This window comes from Phoxinus phoxinus, assembly GCF_949152265.1.
Source record: "Phoxinus phoxinus genome assembly, chromosome: 16".
NCBI classification, from domain to species: domain Eukaryota; kingdom Metazoa; phylum Chordata; class Actinopteri; order Cypriniformes; family Leuciscidae; genus Phoxinus; species Phoxinus phoxinus.
The window spans coordinates 30357353-30376846 of record NC_136891.1 but is presented as its reverse complement, the minus strand read 5'-3'; the positions used below and the strand labels follow the sequence as shown (position 1 = coordinate 30376846).

Sequence of the window (19494 nt, the reverse complement as noted above, 5' to 3'; positions counted from 1 at the left end):
TTTGCAGGTTTTCTAGCAATGTGGCTCTGATTTCCTTCAAATGCCACAACCCTCCATCTTGAATTAATTACATTAGATCATGTATTATGCTTTTATTGCTCTATTCTACACTTAGTCATTTTGAGAATTGGCTATCCATAAGAGACAAAGGAGTTTTATAAGGCTTTGAGTGTTATGATATTTGATAATCTGTTAACTCATTCCTTTATGATTCCAATGATTTTGGCTTCATTTATGCCATTTGTGAACTCGAATGACTTGAACAACTGTGACTGAAAAAAATTACTAGAAAATTCACTAAAACTTTGCATATTTGTCATTACAGTTGGCCAGACAGACACCATCTCCCAAAAAGAAGACAGCCCTGAAACAATTGAGGTGCTACAGGAAGAGGTTACCCCTCAAGTTAATGGAGAGAAAGGAGACGATTCTGCAAATGCAGATGAAATTACAACCGCAGAAGAGAAGGTGGTAGAAGAAAAACAAGAGGAGACAAATGAGGTGGGCTTCAAGAAGATCTTCCGTTTTGTTGGATTTAAGTTCACACTGAAGAAAGACAAGAATGAGAAGACTGAGCCTGTGCAACTGCTGACAGTGAAGGAAGCAGAGAGTGGTGCTGATGCAGCTGTTGAGGAAAAGAAAGAGGAACCTGCAACAGAGGAAAACAAATCTGTGGAAGATAAATCACCAGAGACCACAGAAAAAGAGCAGGAGGTCATGACTGAAGACGTGACTGATAAGGCAGAGAAACCAACAGACCAAACTGTAGTTGATGTCCCATCAGAGACTGAAAAGACAAGTGATGGGGCAACCCAAAAATCTGCTGAAGAAATGGCGACGATATCAGAGAAAGAACCAGAGTCAGAAGTGCCAACTGAATTGCCCACAAGTCCACCCTCTCAAGAGACACAGAGCCCCTTTAAGAAATTTTTCACTCACGGAATCTTTTCTAACCTGCGGAAGAAGACAAGCTTCAAAAAGCCCAAAGATGAGGAACAAGTCAAAGAAAATACTGCGGAGGAGGACATTAAGGAAACTGAGGAGACCGCAGATGGTGTTGTTGAGGGTACAGAGGAAGCTAAAGTGGATGCAGAGAAAGAACCAGCTGAGGGTGAGCAAGTAGAGAAACTCTCTGAAACAGTTGAAACTAAAGATGAAACTGCAGCTGACTCAACTTCCACTGAGACAGAGAAGACACAAGATCTTAAAGTAGAGGCTGAGACTACAAGTGAAGCTGAAACTTTGACTCAGACTGAAACTGCTGAAGCTCCAGCTGCTGAAACTGTTGATGAATCCCAACCTATTGACGATGCAAAACCAACAAGTGACAAGCCAGATGTTTCAGATGAGGTGACCACTGAAGCTGAAATCCTGTCATCTCAGGAGAAAGTCAAGGCTCAGGGAAGCCCACTTAAGAAGCTGTTTACAGGAGCAGGTCTAAAAAAGCTGTCATCCAAAAAGCAGAAGAGTAAGAAAGAAGCTCAATCAAAGCAAACAGAATCAAGTGAACAAGCTGCTGAAAACATCCAGTCTTCCACTGAGTCTGCTGAGCCCCAAAAACCTGACAGCGGAGCATCTTCTCCAGAAGAATCTGGTGAGCAACTTGTAGGGGAGGTAACTCAAGCTGAGGTGGCTCAAGCCGTGGAGCCTGATGGTGAACCAGTCACTTCTGACAGTGAGAAAAAGAAAGATGGAATTTTACCATGGTCCTCTTTCAAAAAACTAGTCACTCCAAAAAAACGAGTCAAAAGGCCATCTGAGAGCGAAGATGAAGCCCCTGGAGACAAACCCAAATCTTCTACCCTATCTTCAACTGAAAGTGCCGTCTTCGATGAGAAAACTGATGAGCCTAAACCCTCTGAAGAGGTACCATCTGAGTCTAAAGAAGAATCACAGGCAGAATCTAAGGCTGAGCCAAAAGTTGAGAAGTCTGAACCAGTTGCAGAGGAGTCAAAAAGAAAAATGGATACATCTGTGTCCTGGGAAGCTCTTATTTGTGTGGGCTCAGCTAAAAAAAGGGCCAGAAAAACTTCTGATTCTGATGATGAAGAACCTAAAATTGAGGAAGAATTGCAGCAGTCTGGAGAAGAGCAGACGAAGACTGCCGAGTCCCCTCTTGTAAGCTCTGGTGAAGCTGATCATGACACCATGGCTTCTTCCCCCGAACCAGAGGAAGAACTTGTGTCTACCTGGGAGTCTTTCAAGAGGCTGGTAACCCAGAGAAAGAAACCTAAAGCAGAAGACAAGTCTGATGAAGCCTCAGGCCCAGAGCAGACAACCTCTGACAGTGAAATCCCCAAAGAAGAATCCTCTTTCTCTTTGAGGAAATTGATTCCACGCAGAAAGAAGAAGTCTGATGGTAAACAAGAGCAGGTTTCTTCTGACGTTGGCTCTGCAGAGGATGACTCCGACACTCCAGCTGTGGTGCCTCTTTCAGAATATGACAATGAATCATCTGCAGAAGTTGCGGTTAAGGCAGAGGAGGTGAAGCAAGAATCTGCACCAGTAACTCAGACAAATGCCATAGCTGAGGATAGATCACCATCTTGGATCTCAACCACTGTGGAAAATGTTGAGGATGAGACAGAGGGAAAGCAATTGAGTGACATACCCGAAGAAGGAGACACAGCTGCCACACCCAAATCAACCGATAACACCATTGCAGACGACATTGTCGAGCTTACATCAGAAGCAGTTACGGCCCTTGAACAAGTAGAGGAGACTGAAATGGTTTCTGCTGTTTCACGCGTTACAGCATCTCCAGTTACATCAGGTGAGACAACTCCTGTCCCAGGTGATGGTGTAGAGAAGACTGATGTAGTACTTCAAGAAGCTGTGGAAACTATCAGTGTTACCGCAAGTGCTATAGCTGTCACCATGACTAAGGAACAGGAAAGCGTGGTTGCTGACATTACTGATGCTCTTCTGGTTGAGTCAGCCATCAAGGAAGAGAAAACAGTCTTGGTTGCACACGAGAAAACAGAGGCAACCGCTGTTTGCACCGGCCTTGACACTAGTGAAATAAAGGCGGTAAAAGAAGAAAGCCTCAATCATAAGCCTTCAGTAGAGTCAGTCACAGTTGTTACTCAGGCACTAGTCACAGAGTTGGCTATTGAAGACAAAACACAGGAGCCTGAAAAGGTCAGTGTGACTGAGGATAAGGTTCATGAGGCTCAGATGAGTGTAGGTCAAGTAGAGCTCAAAGATGAGCCCATAACAAATGCAGTTGGGGAGAAAGCACAGTTTGAAGAGATGAATGAGATATCTGAAACTGAGACTGTGAATGATCTCCAAGAAGTAGCAGCAGTCAAAGTAGCGCTTATCAATGCTGTACAACAGGAACCAGAATTTCTTGAAGAGCCGGTGGTGGCAGAAAAATCCCCTCAGGTTGAGGCTGCAGGTCCTGTTGAAGCAACCGTTGAAGAGTCAATCTGTGCTCAAACTGTAGAAGTCACAGAAGTTGCTGTTGCTGAAGGTGAGAAAGTGCAAGAACTGGAGGGTGTTAAAGAGGCATTTGCCACTGTTGAGGTAGCATCTGTGGAGGGAGTTGCCATGGCTGTAATAGAGGAGGCCATGTCAACCCTTCCAGAGGTGCCTGCTTCTCAAACTGCTGAGTCTACAGAAGATTGCATTCCTGTTGTGGCCACCACTGAAGAATGTGTAGTCATCAAAGAGACTGTCTGTGGTATAAACTCAACATCTGAGACGGCAGAATCCCATTCAGCAGATCTAGCTCATGAAACTGTTATGGAAAAGGTTCCTCTTGTTCTTTCCACTGGTGACCACAATATCCAGGTTATAGTGAATGATGTTGAGGTTGTCTCTGCTCAAGGAGTCATTGAGGGAAACTTTGAAGTAGCCTCAACAAAGGTTAGTGTTGTGTTTGAGGAAGTTATTGAGAATGCAAAAGAGGAAACTGAAGTGATCCAGGCATCCCAAGTGACAGAGGCAGAAATCATTGAGAAACGGAGCAGTGTTATTGTGCAAGAGGTCATTCAAAATGTTGTGGAGAACCTTGCTGAGGCACATGCAGAACAAAAAGTGTTTGAGAAAGCCACTGAGGAGGTAGATAGCTGTACCACATCAGTGGAAGTCAAACTTGAAGAGTCCCCAGGGGTTTCTGAAATAATTGAGGAAAAACCTTCAACAAAAGTCATTTCAGGGGAAAAAGCTCCACTAGAAACAAGCCCAGAGAAACCAAAGGCATCTGACGATAGCTGCAAAGATGACAATGAACAAACTTACATTGTCACTGAGAAACCAACAAAAACAGTCATTGAAGCCATCCTGATCACTGAAACAGTCCCAGTCTCTATCACAGATGAAATCCATGCTCAAAATGAGGAGGTTGCCACAGTCTCTGTGGCAGATGTGCATCAAGAAACAGAGGTAACGAAAAGTGAAGTCGAACTAAAGCAAGTAAAAGAGACAAAAGAAAGTGAAGAAGGAAAAAGTCAAGTTGAGTCAGATTCCACAGAAGTGCCAACAGAAATCAAGCAAGAGACACAAGATTCAGAAGTTTCAGAAGCCATTCCAGAAGAAAAGATGACAGAAACATCTGCAAGTCAAGACCAGTTTGTAGCTGAACAGTGTCAACTGGCACAGGAGGTACAGATTGAGACTGCACAGGAGTTTAATGTGGGTTTCATAAATGTCATAGATGCAGATAATGTACCTGTTCAAGACATTGAGACAAACATGAAAGAAGACGGTTCAGATGGTCAGGAATCAGTAGTAGACAGGCCTCAGAAAGACTTGGAAGAGCCTCAAACGAAGGTTTCAACACAGGACACGACAAACCAGGGAGAGTCCAGAGATCCAGATTGTCAAAAGACGGATGCTAAAAATGTACCTGCCAAGCTGGAGACTGCTACCGAGAAGACAGCAAATGCCATTGCTGTAGAGGAGGTAGTGGAGGAGGTCGAGAATGAGCATGTCTCCACAGAGGTTGTCACAGTGTCATGAGCAGGTTAGTCTTTATACATTTATTGAAATTTATTTTTTAATTTTATTTTTTATTGTAGAACAAAACAACAACTATAACAAAATATATAAATGTTTTCAGAAGTAGTTTTGTCCATCCCAAACAAAAGAGAAATAAGTTCCACATTACTTAGTAAACTTCACCATCAAACTTCTTCAGTTTTTTCATGGTGGCTTTTTAAAAGCATCAATTGATCTTAGTTTTATTAGGGGTGGATTTCCATTCGGTAAGATAAAAAAGCTTTTGTTCCATGCACCAGTATCCAAGGGACCTTCGGTATCAAAGCAGGAATGCCGCTGCCTGACCCTTCACTTCACTGCTGGGTCTTAAAGGGAAGCCGTGTGAAGAGAGATGAACTTGTGGTGAAAGACCGAGTCTAATTCCCCACCCCCTCCCTTATACACTCCCTTATTCTCTTCCACTCATCAAAGCTTTTAATATGTAGTTAGAGAACCAATTAATTTGATAAGATACACTGTATGATCAAATACAATCCATGGTAGTGTCAAATCAGCATATGAGCAGATAAAATGATAAAAAATCATAAAAGTTTTATGCTATGATATTGATAGATTAAGTCTTAAAGAATGAACTACACTGCTACCTGACTCTCCATGTCAGTTTTCCCACGAAATTATTAAGGAATGCTAGGTAATAATATAGGAGGGGCACTTGAATGGGTTATACTAAATTACAGTAAGTACAGTACATTGACATGCTTAGTTTTTGTGTAGTCAAGCTACAGTCTTCATCGAATACATGCTGCATGTCATGTCTTTTGGAACATGCGCACAAAGCTCTTGATTGTTTATGATAATATGATTAATGTGTTTACATCCTTAATGAAGCCAAACTGCATTACCTATATTAATTTAAAAGATTAATTATTGCTTTAGTCCGACTTGAATCAGAAAGTGCCCATAAATATACTTGATACTCATAATACATTTCAAAATTATTACTTGCGTTCGGAATAAAAACATTCATAATTAGAGGCAACTCCATAAAATAAATACATGTATTACTCATCATCACCTATTAAAATAATTAGACTGTTCAATGAGCCCGAATGTTAAGTGTGACCTAAAAAGGAAGGGGATGGGAGAGGAGAGCTGGGTGTGTCTGCTAAATGTTTGATGAGTGCTAATGCAGCACTGGCACTGCAGTAGAGCAGACGCTGGTGATATATAACATCGCAGCATGAGCTTTGGTGCAAGGCTCACTCCTTCTCTCTCTCTCTCTCTACCCCCTTTGCCTTGGTGACTTGTGCTGAGTCATACAACAGAGTGAGACAGTGGTTGGAGGCACAGAAGATGCAGTGCAGATGAAAAGAGCAATGTGTGCATTAATGTGAAATGATAGGTGACAACGTAGCATAGTAGCTTGTCATGCTAATTGATTAAAGAGCTGTGAGGAGAGCAAAGGAAAAGGAAATAGCATTTGATTTAACATTAGCAGACTTAACAGAGTATATGATAAATAAGCTTTTGCAAACAAAATGCTAATGTACTAGCATCTGGTTGGCTTTTTTTTCTCACCACTTTCCTTTTTGTCTTGCAGTCTGCATGTAAAAAGCGGTCACATGACTGGGACACCGAGCTTTCCGGAAAGCAGGAAGTGAGTGGCAGCCATGGAGGACACTAAGAGACAGCGCTCTGTCCCAACTCCCAGAGCAAGAGACTAAAGTTCAATCTCTCTTCTCTCTCTCATTTAATCCATCCATTCATCTCTCTATTCCTCTTTCCTTATTCACTCTCACTCAGCTACCATATCACTGAGGTATTGTGCCTCACTGGACTTATCAAGGGATGTCCCCTATTCCCACTTTCCTGTTTTTTTGCCAAATTGCTTCAGATGCCATGTTTCGACGTGTAACTTACGATGGACATTTTAATTTTTTATTAGTTGTTTAGCAGTCTGCCGAATGGAGAGAATATGTATGTGTGGATCTTGTATGAGCTAATGTGTGTTTGTGATGTTGGAGTAGGAGGGATGTTATTTTGTATATTGTATTTATATCTAAAATATTCTCTCAGCCCTCTCAAAAACATTCTAACCTTCTACAAACCCATTGAAATCATGATGTCATACTGGTGTAAAATTACTAAATATTATTTAGACACGTAATTTTAACATATATGGTACAGATACACCTTCTACAGCTATAGTATACATGAAAAAGTGCATAATATGCTGTGGCTGTAATGTGAAAATGAGGTAAAATTCAGTGAACACTGAAACACAATATCAAGCCGTTATCATCTCCATGCTCACTGTAGATATACCACTTTTCTGTCCCTTACTGTGAAATGTTGTCTTTTTATTATGTATATTTATCATGCACAATCACAATGAACGATTTTACCATTGATGCGTGACATTTGAGATTTTTTAAGAATCAATTTGCTTTTGCTTTTAGTGGTACCCTGTGAAAATAGATGATCACGATGATGATAAACGCCTGCATGAGTAGGGATTGTTTAAAAAGGGACATTTTATTGTCCTCAACATACATGTGCACTTCACTGTTTGACGGCCTTAGCAAAACGCATGTTTTAACACCTAAAATGCACCTGAGGTTAAGGGAAAACTGTGAGAAAATTGTGCAAGGAGAATTATATTTACACCATCGATTGGTAAACTCCCCAACACAGGTTGTCCAGCAACACATGTTTTTTGGTTCACATATAAGTGGGTATTCAGTAATATAGTGTAGATATTACTTAATATCTACCCCCCCCCCCCCCCACACACACACACACACACATTTCTAATTTTTGTAACAAGGACCGTTATTTCTTTGGCTTTTCATTTCATGTAGATGCCTTATTGTCAGTCTCTTTGAAATTAGTAGTATTGTAGCCATACATGCAGACAATATGGCAAAGAAAAGCATTTCAAAATATGTAATGTGACAGTTGTTGCATATTTGGATGATGATGGTGGCAAACTGTAAAAGAAAACGTTTAGACTGTCATAATGCAAATGACAGACTGAAAAGGGGATGCATTATCTTCAATGGAAAACAGCTCTGCTACTACTGTCACGCTTTGAACGAACAACCCACTCACATTCTTTTCTTAGCTTTTTATAATACAGTCTACTGTGAAGCTCTTTAACATTTGTACAAATTGTATACCTATGTACCTTAAGTCATGTTGTAATATTAACAAATAACCAATGAAAGCATTAAGGAATGTTATATACCAGTAGCATGAGCCTCACCTCTTTTTGTATTCTTCAAGCTGTTAATAGTATGGATACAAAATCATGTCTATATTTCATTCAAATAAAGCTAGTGTAAATCAAGCTGACTAGTTGTTTTTTCATTACCCTTTCCTTGTGGTTTTCTTTTTGAGTGTGTATCGCCAGGTGGTGGGAGGATACTGAAAATATGTGAATATAACTGGCATAAGTAAAATGCTGGGAATATTTAAGCAGGGTAAACATTAAATTCAATACTTTTTTGCAAGTTTTGATGTAGTGGCACCGCAAGGGTGCCATCTAGTGGCTTACATAACTAGATTTAAACGAATAAATAAACCTATGCTGTTTATCTCTCTCATTAATTTCACATGGATGGAGGTACAAAGGCTAAATATTTGCCCTCATGATTATGTAAGAAGGATCCACAGTTTACAAAAAACCTGTACAAAACTGCCTCTGGCAGAGAATGGGCTTAAAGTTTGCTGTCCATGAGACTTTTTAATATTCTCTAACGCTCACCAAGGCTGCATTGATTTGTTAAAATAGAAATACAGTAAAACCATACAGTGAAATATTCCAATTTAAAATAACTATTTTCTATTTATTATATTTTAAAAATGTAAATATTTAAAATTTGTATATATTTTTAAATTTGCTGAATAAATATATGTATTTATACTCAACCCACACTTCTGAACAGTAGAGTATATTAAAGGAAACAACATGCACACTTCAAAAACATAAGTATTTATTATCATTATTCACAATGAAAATGCAAAGGAAGTATTTTTTCCAGAGACAACTGTTCATGTTCCTGAGGAGCGAGAGATCACAGTATACTTGCCTTGGCTTTGGGGTTTGTGCGTTTGAGGGGGCACCTTTACCCCTCTCCTCCCCTCCCTATAACTGCCTCAATGGGTAACAACTTGCATATGTACAAATAATAAAGAGTTGTAACAAGACAACAGAAAAAAAGGCATTCCATTGCATGTATGTATGATTACACATAATGTGGACAAGGCCTCCTGTCCCTTAACATCACAAAAAAAAACATGTTTTATTTGTAACAAAATAAAGCAAATGGTCCTTCCTGGGCTCTAATTAGCTATTCAGTAGTAACAACTCACAGTGCTCTTAAAATATATTCCTAGGAGGTCTTTACAAGGAGCAAGATGGAAGAAATATTTAGCATTGATTGTAAATTGCCCTGGTTTAAAATGGTTAAAAAAAAGAAGTTTCCTGACGTAGCACAAGTATAATCAGAGTAGTCAGGGATCTTTAGTAGATATCAGTGCTTTACCAGCATGACCTCACTGTCAGTTTCATTAGAACATAAAGACCGTCAATGCAGAGAGGACAAACATACAGACACTTGTGCTACACTAAAATGGATAATAATCTACAGTAAATGCATTGATCAATATACAACCTTTGAGATTATAAAACATTTTGTAAATAAAGCACTGTACATAAAATTAGAAAAGTTATACAAGGCTCAAAAATAAGGAAATTAGGAGCATACTCGAGCAAATCATTTCATGGCAAAATTCAATCTGGGAACAGTGACAGAAATGTCTCCCTTCAAGCTACATTATGTACATGTGTACGATTGGCCACAGTGTTTCCTAAATTCACACACAGCACAACTGTAAACATGTTACACCACAGATTGCTGATGAGCTGCTGTTGACGCCAAACAATTTTACGGAATGGATGTTTATCATTTAGGTGGTATTGGCACACACAAAAAAAGGGACTGTAGTAAACATGAACAAATGTTAAATATATAGTGGGTCACATTAACTCTAATATAAATGATGTTTGACAAGCAATCTGGCACTGAATGAAGGTTATCTACAATTGCACCTTGCACTTGCTAACCTAAAGCATGTAATAAGAAATTAGAAACAGAAAGAAAAACTTTGAGATCTGTGTAACTCCTCAGAGGCACTGGAAGATAAAGTTGACTTTGATCCTCAAACCTTTGATGCAAATTTCAGGTTAGTCCGATATTGCATGTCCGAAACCGGTTGAGGTAGTGAAAACATTTCTTAAACCAATATCCACACTTAGCTGCTCAGATCTAATTATTCATGGAGGCGACATACAAAATATATTTTGGTGCTATGCTCATGAACTAAGGATTTTGAGGATTACATTTTTTTTTGTATTCTATTGAGTTCCCAATCCAACCTAATGTGAAGTCTAGACTAATCTGCACTGAGACGAAACAGGATTCCAGCAGTTCACTACGTCCTTTTCCTGTACAGTTAGGCAGAGGAAGAGCTTGAACCGCTACACAAACTGCAAATGACCCGAGTAACCATTCTGTATTTCTTTCAAGGATTTTGTTGAAGCAGGAATTTGACTTGTTGGACTAAACATACAGTCAATCTGTTATAAATATACAAAAAACAAATGTTAAAAAAAAGAAAAAAGCAGGAAGCAGTACTTTTCAGTAAAAGTAAAATCCCCAGAAAAAAATACTTATATATATATATAACAAATTTCGATCTGTAGCTTAACTTCTGATCATAATTTACCCACAATTCAAATGCAATACATTAAAAAACAACCTATATTTTGAAGTGGATGAATATGGAGCTACTCCACAAAGACTTCCTCTGTTTTGATGGGTGTTATCAACGGCCCACCATTGGATGAATCCGAGCCTTCGTCTTTGGCCAGGTTGTCACTGTTCAGCCCACTGACGCCCATTTCTCCAGCCGCTCCACCCGAGAGCGCCCCCTGGTTGAAGCACAGGTGCTTGATCACCTCATTGGGGCTGGAGAAGGTCATTTCACACACATTGCATTTGTACGGTCTCACTGACGAGCCTAGAAACAGCGCCTCCATTTGGCTGGAGTCATCTGCCCCGCACAGCTCCATGCTCTGTCGGTCCACCATGGTGTACGCTGGCTCCGAGCTCAGATTCATGCAAACGTGCCGCGCCGCCTGGTTGGCCCGGCAGAAGCTCTTTCCGCAGGCGCTGCAGCGGTACGGCTTGCCTGTGTGGATGTACATGTGCTCTCTCCAGTGGCTTTTCTGGATGAATTTGCGGCCACAAGTGGAGCACTCATATTTCCTCCGCTTCACTTCCCGCTCCATGTCAGCCGCACCCTCTAGGTTGTCAATATCAGCAATATCGGACGGAGGAGGCGTGTCCGCCTGGGGCTGCGCCGTGTACAGGCTGATTGCAGTTGTCGTCGGGACGGGCATGGCGGTTTCAGGATGCGGCGAGTCTTTTAAGTACAGATGCTGCTCGCTGTCACTGGCAGCGTCCACAATGATGGGAGTGGCTGCGGAGGCTTCGCTGCCTCGGTGAACTTCCTCCACCTCTGGTGTGGCGGCACCTCCAGTCGCCACGGGGGAAGCCGCACCGACGGACTCTAACACAAGGGGGAGCATGGCCTGAGTGTGTAGAAGCAGGTGCTCTCGTAAGGTTCCTCGCTGAGTGAAGCGGCTCCCGCAGACGTGGCACGTATAATGCTTCCTCAGAGAGGTATTTCTTCTCATGATGCTGGGCTTCACGTGCAGAATGGTGTTGGTGTTCAGGGAACATGACGGTGCCTCACCTGCAGATGTGTCCATCTCGGACCCTTCCCTCACATACTGACTGATGCTCGCAGACGCTTCTACCTCCGCTTCTGTCAGACTGTGCCTGTGCTTAGATCCAGGCCGCATCAGTGAGGTAGCTTTGTTTGTGGTAACGCCCTTCCCGTCGAGTAAGCCACCACCTTCTAAGTCGAACGGCGAGGAGAGTTGCGTTCTCGCTGAGAGGCGGTTTGTGAGAGTGGCCTGTTGGTCTGATATCTGAATGCCATAGAGAGAGGATGAAAGGGGAAGGCTGACCTCAGAGTGTGCCTGAGTTGCATGGTGGTTAGACAGACTTGCCTCCTGAATAAGAGGGTACGCATGGAGGAACTTGACGCCCTGCTCCAGGCGAGCTGGGTCGATAAGCTGTGTCGCCAGTTTGCCGGTGTACATCAGATTGAGGAGGTAGCTGAAGATGTCGGGCTGAATGTCAGCAGGCTTCAAGCGGACGCAGTCACTGGTTGAGAAGACAAAGAAACAAAGATTCAACGTAAAAAAAATGCACAGATCTTTTTGCTGTGGAAGTGTGCTTTAATACTGGCTTATTAGTGAAGAGCTAATTTTAGCACATATATATATATATATATATAATTTTTTTGTTAGTTTAATTCAATTATACCATAATGTACTCAAACTCAAGCCATCCTAGGTGTATATGACTTTCTTCTTTCAGCCAAACACAATAAAAAAAAAAGTTATATTTAAAAAAAATATCCTGGCTCTGCCAAGCTTTATAATGGGATTGAATAGAGCCGAAGCTTCAAAAAGCACATCCATCCATCCTAAAAGTAATCCATACGGCTCCACGGGGTTAATTAAGGCCTTCTGAAGCGAAGTGACGTTTTTGTAAGAAAAATACCCATAATTATAACTTTATGTACTATAACCACTGGCGTCCGGTAACGGTCGTATGCGAGCCGAGTTCCAGCAGAAGAGTAAATTATGGTAAATATTTTTGGGTGAACTAACCCTTTAAATGATTATTGTGCCTTAAAATAATAAGAATAACAAAAAAACTTTTATGAAGGATGGATGGGCTTTTTGGAGCTTCAAAAACTAGATAGCTATTCACAAATATTCACTATTGGGAGTGAATATTTAGGCCATTAACTCCCATTATAAAGCTCGGAAGAGCCAGGCTTGAGAGAGTAAATTATGATAAATATTTTTGGGTGAACTAACGCTATAAGTGATAATTGTACCTTAAAAAAAATAATAAAAAAATTGGTTTAAAAATATAGTACTAACATGAATCAATATTGGATATTTTGATTTAATGCTCATTTGATTCAATGTGCATGTTCATTTCCTGTATTACATTTTACATTTAGACCTTTGCCATTATATGACGCTCACCTTTAATTAAAATTTAAAAACACTAATTCAATAATAATGATAAATGTAATCTTTAAGGCTGGAATACAATTTTAGCCTAGATATTTGCCCCGATTTGCAGACTGGATGAGTTAGTTTTCAAAAGGCATTTCTATTCTGCAGATTTTGGGCAAGATTTTGCAGAAAATCACGTAATGCATAAAAGGACACTCGTGTGTTTAGCTTCACACAATGATTCTATCCAGTCAGAGGATATTGAACAGGTTTAATATTTTGGGCTGATTTTAGAAACACATTGTTTTCATTTGTCATACGTCTCCTATCAATGAAGCGTTTGCTTCTTTCTGCGCAAGTTTGTTGTGTTCGGGACAGCTTGAAAGTCAGGAAGTGTATGATGCCCAGTTTATATATTTGGCCTTTTTATGGCTTTATTGGATAGGACAGTATAGAGATCAGACGGGAAAACACGGAGAAGAGAGAAAGGAACGCGACCAAACTCGGGTCGCCCGAGATGCAGTTGCGCTATATGTCGGAGTGCTGACCACGAGGCTATCAGCTCCGACGTGATACAGTTTTACACTGTAATCATTTACAAACTCACCAATAGTGTTTTAAAATATGTTCTGATTTGAAAATGTATGTAGTGTATTCCACCCTTCAGCAAATTATGATTATCAATTTTATACAGCAAATTGATATGTTGTGATGCCTAAATTCATAGTAGCATTGGAAATGCTTGATTTTAGTAGTTAGTGTTTTATTTTTAATTTACTTAAACAAAATAGTATAGAAATGTAATGTTGGTCATTTATTGGTTATAACATGAGAATAACTATCACCCTATATCAACACATCCCTAGCTTAGGCACAAATTGGACTTTAAAAATAACATGCAAAGCTTTTACCTGTCCTGGTGTATAAAGAGCATTCTGAAGTAGTTGGAGAATGCGGCCAGTACGGCCTTGTGTGCTTTGAAAAAAACATCGCCGATTGCGACCGTGCAGTCACACAGGAAGCCAAACTCCCTCTGTGCGTTGAGCTGCTGAAGAAGGATAAGACCATGATTGGCCAACTCCATACTTCCACCTACACAGAAAGGGCCAGAGATGACAGTCAACTTCCTGTATACTACAGACCACAATGCACCAAAAAAAGACTGGAGTGAAAGAAGACTGTTAAGTTGTCCGTTGCCATGGATTTAATCAGCAGTGAACAGCCGTAATTATGAATTCAACACTGTTGGATTAACAAAAAGCTTAACTATAAGGAACACTTAGCATAGGAATATTACAACCACCAAGAAATATTGCTCATTATTAGGGTTAAGGATTTGAACAAACTTTAACCCTTAACCCCAAGCATTAAAGTTTGGCACAAACTCTTCCCCCGTGATGTGCGCTACTAACATGAACCTTAAACTGTGTGGCTTGTTGGGAATGTGAGCTGTTCCTTTAAGCGATAGGATTTAATTACAGTGCTACAGGCACTCTGATACAGCATCTCATTTACTAAAGCCTAAAACCCTGAACACTAGGCCTAATTATTTTGCTACTTTAGACTGGGAAATCTACTTCTCATTCACATTTAAGACTGAGCAATTCCTATTGATCAAGCTGAGGGAAAGTTTCGCTGAGGATGCGTTCTCAAGACATTTACAAACAGAAAAGCTGTATGTGTGCTTTTCATTTTGACCCTCTCTGTTTGAAACTTTTCATATTCTTCCTCTCCCAAAACCAAGATATATCTTGAAACATTGTCAGACCTCTAATTATAACAAATCAGTTTAAATGTATTCTTCATATAGAATAAAATGACAGGAAATGTTTTAATTCTAGGGTAAGAGAATCAATAGGATAGAAAACTATATTATCTCAATATTTTCATATCATAAGAAAATTTCATTAGAAAATATATTTAAGACACAACTAACTGGTTATTCAGCTTACAAAAAGACACTCAGACGTGTAACCCTGAAAACACAGTCCCAACAGAGCGGTCAGATACAGCCAAGGGCCAAACATCTGAGGCAACCTTTGAACAATGAACCCTGATCCCTGAGGTTATTAACCCTCATCTACCAGAACCAGCTCAACAGCCTCTGTGCCTTGAATGTCCATTAGCCTAAAGGTCGACCACAGGCTTTGGCTTTGTGTGTCACATGACTGGCTCTTCAGACAGCATTCCTGAGGCTACTTGCACACAACCCCTCTTGGGTGGAGAAAGGACGCATCTGTAGAGTCTACAGACTCACTGTCAGTGGTCATTGAAAGCATGGGCTGTAACGTCACATAGCTGTGTGTAAAGACTGGGGGGGCATTTCTTTAAAAAAAAAGAAGCTTTAGTTCACATTAAGCTGACTCTTCTTCAATCATTCAATCCCATCAGTGATTTTGCACTATACTGAGACCTACTGGCCTGGATGAATGAAGTTAGTTTAACTGCTGCTGCTTCACACCAAAGCAGTTTGTTTATCTTTTGTTTTGTTCATTATCATTTTTCTGTCTTCAACACATACACATAAATAATTATTTCATAAAATTAATCAATCCCAATTATATTTTGTGTTATTGTTATTGGTAAGAACTTCTTATAAGAACTTTGAACACTGTCTTAAAGTGGTTGGTTTGGTTAATAGCTTCTTCTTTATAGCAACTACGAGGTTTATTAAACATTACAAAATTTGAATTGAAGCAAAAAATGTTATTTAAAAATTGGACTAAAAGAAAAAAGGTACAAGATGGTGTATTTAACTGCTTTAATGAGAGAAAGAATTACAATCCCATGAAGCATTGCAAATTAAATTTAGTCAAATTAAAAACAAAGGGGGGAAATATATTACTAGCCTACTTATTTAAAGATGCTGGTTATATATTTATATATAAACCAACTGTTAAAAAAGTATCTTCTATATGATATGAATATACTACTCATCTCACAATCTGTTTTTCGGCTAGTATAACACAGTGAATAAGGCATATTTGGACGCAGAATGAATGTCATTCGTGGAGCTTCATGGGAGCTGGCAGGCACTAAAAATATATTTTGGCACGCGATGCTGTTCGGTGGATATTCTCTGCAGAATCATGGGTAATGTATTTTTTCCAGACATTTTACAGTTGAAGTGGATTATTTAAAAATAAGTTGAAATAATGCAGAGTGACGGCTTCACCAAAAGCATAAAGCACTGACTACAATCTTGTAGCTCACAGTTGGTCTGTTTGTAAGGTTTATAAGTTAATGTTAAAAATCAATTCCCATATAGAGAAAATGAATGGGATTTTTACTTTGTGAAACCGACTGTTGCACTTTACTCCTTATTGCATTTGGTCATGTGATGTCAATATGGCAGCACCTATGAGGAAGTGTACAACACACTGATCTATATAAATGACATTATAGGCTATAGATCAGTGGTACAGCTTCTTAGAAAACTGATGTCGAATGGGTTTAACGTTACATAATTTCTAATATTTCATACAAGTCTGTTCATTTCTTTTTGGTCTAAAACATTTAATTTGCCACCTTTAACTTTAGTTTTTTTACTCAATAAGTCACCCAGCTTTCAGCAATCATCGAAATTTGACGGAATATACAACCAATGACATGACAGATTTTATGCAAGAACACATGTAAACCGCTTACAGGTGTTTCCTGGTACCGAAACATAATTCAAACGAGCATTGCAGTTCCTCAAAACTCCAGCTCCAAACCAATCGCTACAGCTTCAACTTGCTCTCATTGTGGTTTGTAAACTAGCTCCTCCCACTACGGAGACACGTGGAACGGACAGATCTCCCGCAGAGACCGACCACTTCCGCAATCTGTTTTTCTTCGCAAATAGAAAATAAACCGTCAAAAACTGAAACGTTGGTGACTGATACGATCACGCGCAGACGCTCGCTGCTCGACCAGCACATGATCCAGCAACCTCATCTCGAATATAGCGTAAATTCACAACAATAGCAACGATATAAACCCAGAACGGAGCTTAGCAAGCATCAGAGACGAGAAGCAAAAATAAACGGAGCTTCGTGAAACGGACACACACACACACGGGGGGAAGGGGTAGCCACCGAATAAATAAACTAAACTAAAAAGCAACAAATACAGAAATGAACGAAAAAGGTTGACTGGTGTAAACACGCACGTACCTTTCCTCCGCTAGAGCGTGTGGAGTTCGGTGAGTCGATGTCTGGTACCGGGGGACTTGTCCGTTGGGCTCGCAGCTGCTCTGTTCCTCTCAAACGCAGCATTGGCGGCGATGGTCGTCGGTGTTTTCCGGTCGGGTTACGTTACAATCACATGACTGTCTAAAAGGGCTTAAAACAGCGGTTGTAAAACCCACTTCCCTGGGATGCTAAACCAAACGGTCGTTGGCGCTAAGAGCAGCTAAAATGAGTGAACTGGCGAACGATATGTATGTCGTTCTCCTCATGTGTTCACGGTGCGGCGGAGATGAATGTTGAGCTATCATTCAGTGGCGACGATCGTTGGTGAACGTTACACATAAACGGATTTTAGTGGAGTTGGATAGCCGTAGGTCACGCTACCCACCCCCACATGAAGATAACGTATCGAGACAGATACATACATGCAGCAGGGCTATTTGCATTTCAGTTGACAGACTGAGCACTTTTACAGCCAAGAGAAACGCGCGTATTATTCGAAGAACGATGATTTCACAATCACAGGCTACAATCAACTTAATGAGGCTTATTATTATTTTAAATATTATACATTTAAAAACTCGTTATTAAGCCTAAAAAGGACATTGGTTTTTTTTTAAAATAGCGAACAAATAAATAAACCCATTTATTTATTGATAGAGTGTAATGTTTTATATATGATAGATATGTATATAGATATATGTGTGTGTGTAGTACTTTTTAACCCTAACTTATTTAAAATATGGTTTCATTAACAAAATGAATTAAAAATGATTTCGAGAAGACCATCGGTTATTTAAATTTATTTAACTTTTTGCAGATTTAGTCCTCCAGTGGTTTACATCTTTTTATGTATTTGCAACAAGTGTTATTTAAATTAAACATTGTCTATAAAAATGGTACGAGTATTCTTTTTTTTTTTTTGGTCATGTATTTAAAAGATACTTGTTTGAAAATCTTACCATAATACCAGAATAAAAAAGCAGATTTGTTTTCTTTATCTTAAGGGTGCTGAATAAAAATATTATATTTCCTTATGATACCAGAAAGATGATCCTTATTCTATGTTCTCACTAATCAATTGATTTTAATTTAATGATTTGGACCATCCTGGGGGTCTTTATCTATATACGTTAGATACAATGCATTTATCCTTTAAATGGCTACATTTTGTTGTAAGAGCAATTAATTTAATTTCCAGAATCTTTTTTTAAGAATCGCTACCTTGAGAAAATTACTAGTTCCATCTGAACAGTGCAAGAGGTGAAAAGATTTACATTTTCCTTTCCAGAGTTTCTGAGCTTTCACCATGCGGAGGGGAACAGGATGTGAGCTCGCTTGACCAGGCCTGCTAAAGATGTCAGGAAATGAATAACACTGGGGAATCACATGAACAAATGCATGCAAAAAGTGTGAGAAAGTGTTAAGAAAATATAAAAGAGTATAGCCTGGAAGTTTAAGACAGCAAAATGAGGATGCCAACTTTAAGTTGTGGGTTTGTGAAGAAAGAACAAGGAAAGGGAAGTTGAGGGGTGGTGTCTCCATACAGAGAAAACAAGCTGTCTGTTAGGGTCATGTGGTCTGGTGGGGTGATAACGGCATCTGGGACTGGTTTCTGTTTCCAATTTCTGATAATCACATTGGCTTCCTAAAATATGGTTTAGAATTGACTGTATATAGACACAATAATAATGTAACTAGTAAGTTAGCATAGTACCCATATCAAGCGAGCAACGTGTTCGTACATGTATATTAGATACATAAAACAGACTAAATCAATGATAGTTAATAAGTATACAACCCATTAGATCCATATTTAAGGTCTCTCTTTCATGAAAATGATATCCTGAGATTACTAACCTGCTGAAAACGTTTAAACCAGCTGGTCTTTTCTGGATAAGCTATTGTTTGGCTCTGTGGCCGGCTGGTCACCCAGCTTGATCAGCTGAAAAGTGGCCAAAACCCTCTAAACCAGCCAACACACCAGACTGAGAGACCAGCTACAAACCATCTGGTTAATTTTGTTTCTTTTTTCCCGCCTGTTCAGGCTTTGAATTGAATTAATATATAAAAAAATATTTATATAAAAAAAAATCACAATGTACTTTGTGAATACTATGCGTCTGAATATTGTCATGTCTGATTTGTTTGTGTGACCAACATGGCTTACACAGACCGGCCACTAGAGGACAGTAGTGTCAACGATCA

General features: G+C 39.7%; 2 protein-coding genes across 3 annotated transcripts in view; one reads left to right on the top strand and one right to left on the bottom strand.

Moving 5' to 3' along the window:
• akap12b (A kinase (PRKA) anchor protein 12b) overlaps positions 1 to 8923 on the top strand; it is a 38006-nt gene extending 29083 nt beyond the window's left edge. For both annotated transcript variants that reach the window (XM_079584423.1, XM_079584424.1), the window contains 2 exons: positions 326 to 4969; positions 6545 to 8923. In XM_079584423.1, the coding sequence (XP_079440549.1) occupies positions 326 to 4965 (4640 nt within the window). In that variant the 3' untranslated portion in view covers positions 4966 to 4969; positions 6545 to 8923. The remainder of the gene's footprint in view (positions 1 to 325; positions 4970 to 6544) is intronic.
• Positions 8924 to 9316: 393 nt separating this feature from the next.
• Positions 9317 to 19455, bottom strand: zbtb2b (zinc finger and BTB domain containing 2b). The gene is given in 6 exon segments (XM_079584429.1): positions 9317 to 12242; positions 14026 to 14206; positions 16841 to 16844; positions 16846 to 16866; positions 16869 to 16949; positions 17272 to 19455. Coding segments are annotated over 6 exon segments (1836 nt in total). The 5' UTR covers positions 17374 to 19455; the 3' UTR covers positions 9317 to 10795.
• Between the last annotated feature and the right edge of the window lie 39 nt (positions 19456 to 19494).